The sequence below is a fragment of the Cephus cinctus genome, unplaced genomic scaffold (genome assembly GCF_000341935.2).
Source record: "Cephus cinctus unplaced genomic scaffold, Ccin1 Ccin1_scaffold1303, whole genome shotgun sequence".
Lineage (NCBI taxonomy): Eukaryota > Metazoa > Arthropoda > Insecta > Hymenoptera > Cephidae > Cephus > Cephus cinctus.
The window spans coordinates 351,336-359,229 of record NW_014333733.1 but is presented as its reverse complement, the minus strand read 5'-3'; the positions used below and the strand labels follow the sequence as shown (position 1 = coordinate 359,229).

General features: G+C 47.9%; 1 protein-coding gene across 5 annotated transcripts in view; it reads right to left on the bottom strand.

Moving 5' to 3' along the window:
- The window catches only part of LOC107272866 (protein vein), a 59,948-nt gene that overhangs the window by 18,323 nt on the left and 33,731 nt on the right, over positions 1-7,894 (bottom strand). For all 5 annotated transcript variants that reach the window (XR_001539074.2, XR_001539076.2, XM_015750463.2 and 2 more), the window contains one exon: positions 6,085-6,247. Coding sequence is in view for 3 of the 5 variants with exons in the window: in XM_015750463.2 (XP_015605949.1) it covers positions 6,085-6,247 (163 nt within the window). In the remaining 2 variants the exon portion in view is untranslated. The remainder of the gene's footprint in view (positions 1-6,084; positions 6,248-7,894) is intronic.

Genomic DNA, 7,894 nt, shown 5'->3' with positions numbered 1-7,894 from the left:
GGGGGGGGAGGCGATGTGGCCAGGAGACTGAAGACTAGGGAAGAAAGGGAGGGGGGAATGGTGGAAAAAGAGGGAAAAGAGGGAAAGAGGGAAAGAGGGAAAGAGGGCAGCATGAACGAGATGGAATACATAAATAGATCGCATACGCTCCGCGCGAGGAGTGCCAGTAGTCTAGACGGAGTGTCGATTTTTGCCGCAGCACCAAATTAGAAACTCTCCGGTTCTGTTTGTGCCGACTCTAGCTTTTTTCTTGCGTGCAGCATGTAAAACTATTTAAAGCGGATGGATGCGGACACGTCGGTATGAAAATCGAACTGCGACTGCGTCTGCGGTCGCTACTCATTACGTCGTGACGGCTGCGCCAGCGCCTGTCAATAGGCTATCCTGACAATTTCTCATTTTCCGTGACTCCTCGTGCACCCGATAGAAATCATAGTTACATACATGTATCTCTGTTCCAGGAGACTTTCCAACGTCGCTCTCTTATTATTATTCTGACATCGATGCTTCAATGACGCTTCCGACCGCTTATTCCAGCCGGACTGTTCTATTCAGGGCTGTGCATAATGTGCCTATTGGCTCGAATGGACATTATATTACGAAGGTCGAGGAACACACATTGCGCACGCATAATGCCAATTAGTTGAGTCTTAAAGAATATTGAGTCAGGGTCACGCGCATAACTTTTCTCGAGAGTTTGGCCGTTTTCAATATTCCGAAGATCCTTCTCGATACAGGGGAAGACGTCGCAGGACCGATATAATGTAATTAGGCCACGAGTCCCATATAGATAGATCTAAAGGGCAACGCGGCCGAGTGCTGCAGGAAAACTGATCGATCGGGTGGATCTCATTGGCCACTCAGAAAATGGATTGTTAATGGTGGCTTTGACTGGACGTCAGTGCACCGTAGCGGGAATCGAACGATCCATCTTGTAATGGAAACGGCATCAGGAAAACTCCTGCTCGGAGGAAACTTTTCTCCCTTCTGTTTTTCTTCTATCCACTAGAAGTAGTTAATGGTTTTCTTTTGCGCTGCCTTGCCGTGTTAATGCCTCTACCGCTTGAATGGCTGCTCACCATCCCGTTCTCTCCCATCCCCGGCCATTCTCCGGCCATTCCCCGGCCCATCACCTCCATGCTTCTCTTGATACTCCTCGAGAGGCCTGCCGGTCCCGTCCAACTATCTATCGTCCGCAGCAACCCTTCTCGCTAACAATAAGCAGAGGGTGATTTCCACAAACTCCTCGCTCGCCGCACAACTCCGCTAGACAACGCGACGCTGCTTCTCTCTCTCTCTCTCTCTCTCTCTCTCTCTCTCTCTCTCTCTCTCTCTCCCTCCTATTTCTCTTAGCCCGAGTCCATCGTTCCTCGTCCGGCTTCCTTCGCTCGTATATCGCTTCGTCGACTCGAGCGTCGTGCTTCTAATTCGGTAACGCCAGCTCATCGAGGCTGCTCGCTACCTATATGTATAACGCGAAAGCTCTCACCAATTTTGCTAGTGTGTCGTCTTCCGAAATCGAGGCTTCTCTGTAAACGAAACGTTCCCCGAAGATTAGAGCGGACATTTTAACAAAATCAAACTCCTTGATAAATGATTCTTCAAGTCTCGTCAATATGAGACAATCGAGTAGTGGAATCGAATGACTTTCGGATGAAAAAAGATGAAAAACGTAAAGTTGCACCCTGGGTAAAAGCAGGACCAGAGGCCTTTTCTACTTCGGGCCTGTCTAGACGTTCTCTCGTGGGATCCTGAATGCCCGTGGTTTCCCATTAAACTAGAAGTTTTCATGAGATCTTGGAAGGATGATCGGCTCGGATTCCTCTCTTGCCCTTCCCTGTTCCATCGTCCTGTCTCTTGCGCTTCTCCTGTCTTACAATTAGTTGCCGCTCTCGATACACGTTATGCACGGCGTGATCAAGGGGAACTTACAGAATGGACTATCCGAAGATCCACATTGATTGCCAATGTCTTTTCGGCTCTCTCTTTGTAATTTATAGAATCTTTGAGGACCAGTTTCTAATCTGTGGGCACAATTTTCAATTATTACCAGTACTAGGTGAGTATGACGTAGCTTGTGTTGCCTTGGCTATATCCCATAGGCATGTCAGGTGGTAAGAGTCGAAAGGGGGAAGGGAGATTAAGATATACATATAGGGTGGAGCAGCTAGTAGCGAATGCGGGCTAATCGGGGTTGGTAGCAGCGAGACAGGCAGACAGAATCAGATGGAGCCCCAGGGAGAAGCCCTCTCTCTCTCTCTCTCTCTCTCTCTCTCTCTCTCTCTCTCTCTCTCTCTCTCTCTCGTTTCTCCGTCCACCCGGTCGCTTGGGCAATATGACTCTTCGGGAGGATGAATCCCAGTCGGTAAAGTCCTCTGGAGAGCTTTCGAGAGGCGGCCTCTCCTTTTCTCTCGGCTGGTGACTTCAAGTGGTAGCCGAAATGCCAACCTGGAATCCCCGTGTGAATCTTACAAGCATGGTGACGTGTACATTGAGCGTAAGGAGCTACGTGCTGATTCATCCAGAGATCCAACTGCTCCACAGTGGGTCGAGGGTGCAGCTGGACACAGAATCTAGGGGACAGATCTCACAATCAGTCGACGTCAGAACGCCATTGTGATAGTAATGGTGGCTGAGACGGGATACTCGGGGTGCGGAGAGCACGGATACGTCGAACACTCAAGTCCTGGTGGTGTCTTGCAGGACCCGATGGGATTTCGTAGATTTTGAAATAATCGAAATAATTTAGCAAGGAAGAATCGTTCAGTTCCTAGAACCGGTTAACCGCACGTCTAAAAACGCAGCGATAATTTCGCCGATGCGGTCCACATTTTATATTTAGAGAAGCGACAGATCGGCTCCGTGACTATGCGATGACGAGGATGATGACGCTAGGAAGAGAAAGGAAAGAAGAGGAAGACGAGCAAGACAATTCGCAAGGAGGATCGAGTCGATCCTCGGCTATCTTCTTTGGACTCTAGGGTATTTCTAGAGAGTACTTTTCCAAACGGACCAATTTAAATCTAACCAGAGTCTTGGCAGGCACGACGAATCGCCGAGGACTGCCGAGAGGTGTGCGAAAGAGATGCTCTTCTTCTCTTCTTCTCTTCTTCTCTTCTTCTCTTCTTCTCTGTCGACTGTGCGAAGATGAGTCACAAGGAGATAGTGGACCTTGTCGCGATTCTAAATAAACACGCTCGGGGGTCGAGAGTTTCACAGCGATTTCTACGTTGACTGCATTGGCTGACTGATGAACTGATGAACTGATGAACTGATGAACTGATGAATTGCCGGTTGATGGGGCCTACGGGCAGCTAGTGGGACGTCACATTGGCCTGAAATGCAGGAGTAAGAAGTTCCCACCCAGCACGATACGAGGTTTCCGCAGACGGTTAACGCGAAGCGCGGGAGAGCACCCAGTGATATTCTTTATCGTGTTTCGTGCACACAGGGACGCACTGCCGGGTGTGTTGGACACATCTTCAATTATCGATAATCAACACTCCTCCCTTTTCCTTGTTGCTCTGCCCTTCCCAAAGCGACGCACACAGCGTAACCCTTTGCGAATTTAACTGGGCCATGCAGGCCAAAAGGACGAAAATCCCTATTCGAATGAGTAGAGCACGCACGGTCATCAATTTGCAGCCAGAAGCGATTTATTAAAAGACCATTCGTTTGCTTTTGGAATCTTGTATTTTCGCCATTCACCCATCTTTCGCTTGCCTAATGGAACTCTGGTAACAGCGGAAATTTGCTTGGAATTGGGGCTTCTGTCTTCGGGTTGCGAAAGCCTTTGTGTGTTACTAATGAATTATTAATTAAAACTGATGGGCCATTCGACCCTAATTGGAGAGATGTGCTCTTGAAATATGTACGTATAGAGTCTTTATAATCTCCGCTTCCTCTACTCCTTCTTCTTCTTCTTCTTCTTCTTCTTCTTCTTCTTCTTCTTCTTCTTAACACTGCACTCACTTCGAAGGTCTCGCTTGACGGAGTGTTACCCACGAGGTAAGAGCGGCACACGCAAGGTAATAGGCAGGAAACGGCCGAGTTGTGGATTCGCGAAAGCAACGCGTCATTCACGACTCGTTTCGCAATTCGCGAATAATTTGCTAATTCGCTATTTCCTAATAACTTCCGGAGGCAAGGAGAACTCTAATTATTTTCTTTTAATTTGCATAAAGAGGGGCCAACTTCACAGAGGTATCTAGAACGTGTAGCTCCTTACAGCGTGAGTCCTACGATGGCACCGAGGCGTCTGCCTTCGGTATATGGAAGCGTCGCGCGGTGCTTGCGGATCTCCCGCCGCGGCGTCCAGCAGCCCGACGCGTCGGGCGCCGGTCAAGACACACAATTTACGATAATTATCAACTTCCGAGTCGTTAGCGACGCTTTGTCCGCCATCCTCGGGGCGCATCGTCCGCAGAGAACAATTTAGAAGCCTCTTCTGCAGCTTCCATGTAAATCTGCATTCGCAATCAGAATAATTCACCTTTCAACAAGTATACTACATGTATATGCATATCTAGGAGGGAAACTCGGGCTGTTTCACGAGTCTATGCAAATACTCGACTATTTCAGCTGACCATTTTCGGTTTCTAGGACTTTTCTTCGATCGTTTGCCAGCTGAGAGGAGCTAGCCGCCATTCGGATTATGAGAGCGTTTATTCGACGACATATGTTTTTAATTTAGGTGGAAAGTAAGGAGAAATTAGTATCGCGGTCCTATTAAAGGCGCATTAATGAATTACGGTTTCCGCAACGTGACAAATTCGTCGTGCATCTCCAAGAGATGGGAATCTTTAATGAGCTAATGACAAAGTAGATTGACGAATGGTGCAATTGACGACGTTAATGTGCGAATTTAATCGTTTGATTGACTGATAAAGCCAAAACTCATTGGCACTATTGCCAAAGGCACGTAACATGCGGGACTCGATATGTCGACTGTCATCCCGTAAGAGCCATGTGACATTCGTGACGACAGGCTCCTCTAATTAGCTATAATATAATACCTAAGTAAGTAACTAGTAATTAGATGATTAGCTACTTCGAACTGTTGTTACGCGTGATTCGCCTAACGTGCTTCTCTATGTCGGCTGTCGGTACTAGACTCGCTATCTGTAGAGAGAGAAAAACTCTCTGGGCTCTTAAACTAATTGCGTCGCGTCGTTCGCATCGCAAACCGCAGAGATTAAGCTCAAAGAGATTCCTCGAGGAAAGTTCTAAGCTTCGGCAAAGGTCTCGGCATCTCTGGGAAAACTCGATGCTGGCAAGATCAAAGTTTTTCTCGTTCTCCGAGATGCAATGCAGAAGGTGGAACACGTGGCTCCAGGTCTTCGACCATTTTCCACCCATAACGCTGACAAGACTGAATGTCTCTATTTCTATAAAATGATAATGACGAGATGGCCGACAGTCCCCAAACTGCAGGCTGCGTCTCCAGAGAGAAACGTCTTGGCCGGTGGGAGGAGGGAAGTATCATCTTTAATTATACGCGACGATGATCTCTGCCAAGCGTTGAGTCACTGAGCTCCCGCGTAACACCTACGAGCGCGCTCTAGTGAGCAGTTGAGCACGTTTCCCCTGCGTCCCACCCCCTCCGCCCTTTACTTTGGCCCACCAGCCAAATTTTCCACGAGACCCACTCGCGACGATGCTCTTCCCGATCTGTCGGCCAAATGGCAACGTCCTGGTCTCCCGCGCGATCATGCGGGAACAGTAGACGTATCACAAGTAACACAAGTAACACAGGTAACACAGGTAACGCAACTAACGCAACGATTGGCGAGCGTCGCTCGGGGCAAAAACTGATCCTAAGAGAGAAAGAAAGAACGCCGCGACAAGCGAACGCATTTACTTCGGACTCTGGACGACACTTCCTCTGAGAAGTCGGGCTAACAGATACCGTCTTATACAGCCATAAAATATAAATGAATTGTAACGGTAATACATGTTAAAAGTTTCACTCATATAGCTTAACAAAATTATATAATATTAATGAATATAAATTAATAATCCTTGAATACGAGTGTTTAATATGCCTAAAAGAGAGATAGAGAGAAGAGTGGTACACAGACTTACCGTTTGTGTTGAATCCTGAGACCTCTTCGGGGATGCAGGGGCAGGCCGTCCTTGAGCCAGTGGACCCTCGGGGGTGGCGATCCACTCGTCCTGCACACTAGTCTTACTGTGTCTGTTATTTTCACATTCGAGTCGTTAAGATTAGATAACGTAACTTCCTCCACTGAAACAAGAAACATCATTTTTTCTTAATTCAAACCTGTTCGGTATTTTGCTCGGCTTATCGCAACTATTTGCCATGCGAAATTATAAGAAAGTGCTTATAGGCAGATGGCTAAGCCTTGACCTCCTCGCGGACTTCTCGCAATCCCTGTTCTTTCCACCTGCATTTACCTCCCTTTCATCTTTCCATCGCGATCTTCATATCTTACATGTTCCTAAGCTAGCCAAACCTTCGATCATCTACTAGTACTTTCATTGCTTCATATAATTGGTTAGCTGGCGGATGAATTCCCAAGCTGAGCAATAAGTTTAATCTGATTAGCAGTTTGATGTTCGGATGCAGCGTGTCGCCACGTCGACCCTTGGAAGACGAGGCGACGGCGGAAAACAAGCGAGAAACAAGCGAGAAGGGGGACTTTTGTTTCGAGTCTTGACACTTATGTCCAATTGGCTATACGTGTACAAGAAAGACAAGAAAGCAAAGAGAGCAGGCGGCAAGACGAGTGCTGACATTTTCGCAAGAGTCAACGAAGATCGTTCTGGCTAAAAGTTTCAAGAAAATATTGTAGATTCTTTGCGCAGTCGGAGTACGCACAACGTTGGGATGGAAATTGGAGAAGCGAAAAGTCAGCCGTAAAATCTTTTGGCGACCAACAAGCAATAAGGCGTCTCTGCTGTACATAAAACTGGCAGACGCGCCGCGCTGCTTCATGAAAACTCTAATCGAGTTTCGTAGTGCGTCTAACGTATATATGAGCGCGGACTTTCAGAACTTGAAATGAATTTTCAAGTTTGACTCTAGCTAGAAGCTATGCGAGTAGGCACAGGGCAGGATATTCCCAGCACGATTCCATTCGCAGTTACACGCACATCAACGTGTCTCGCTCCTCGTACCATGGTACTTAACGATCGTCTTTCGATTTGATATACATATATAGTAGGTCTTTCGTCAAGACGCGCCCGCGCGCTCCTCTTACTTCCTAAGGTAACTCCTAAGGTCTTTCCAGACATTCCGTATCGCAGGAACCTTTTGCCCGCTCCTCATCCTTAGCCTCATCTTTGCCCCGGCCCTTTGGCAATGCCCGTTCACCTCCAACGTCTGCTTCATCTCGTTCCTGTGACAGTTGACGGAGTTACCGGAGATGAAACTTACGAGGGTCGCCATCATGCGGAATTTAAACCTGGTTAGAGGGAGCTGCGGCCAGTTAAGGGAAATAAGCCCGTGTAGGAGACCGAGAGACAGATCCGGAGATCCGGAGATCCGGAGATCCGGAGGTGTCCATGAGGTTGCAGTCTTGTGGAAGAAAAATACATAGAAACGACTAATGGCTGGGAGATTGATTAATGAAGGTGGCACCGAAAGGGTGAAATAACAAATAGTGCGTTGCCATGATGCAGGAGCGTAAGGTGCATAGATCCCGCGGACGCCCCATCGGTTTTGTTTCATCGTAACGGCGCACGCGACGTCAGCCCGACGTCAAACCGACGTCAAACCGACGTCACGTCATTAGTTTAGCCTGCAACGAAGTTTCCACCATCATCGGCACTGTTAAACGAGAACCGTCAACCATCAACGGTTAGCAGTCACCAGTCACCAGTCATCGCCGTCCAGCCACCAGACACAAACCGCCAACCAGCAGAGCACACC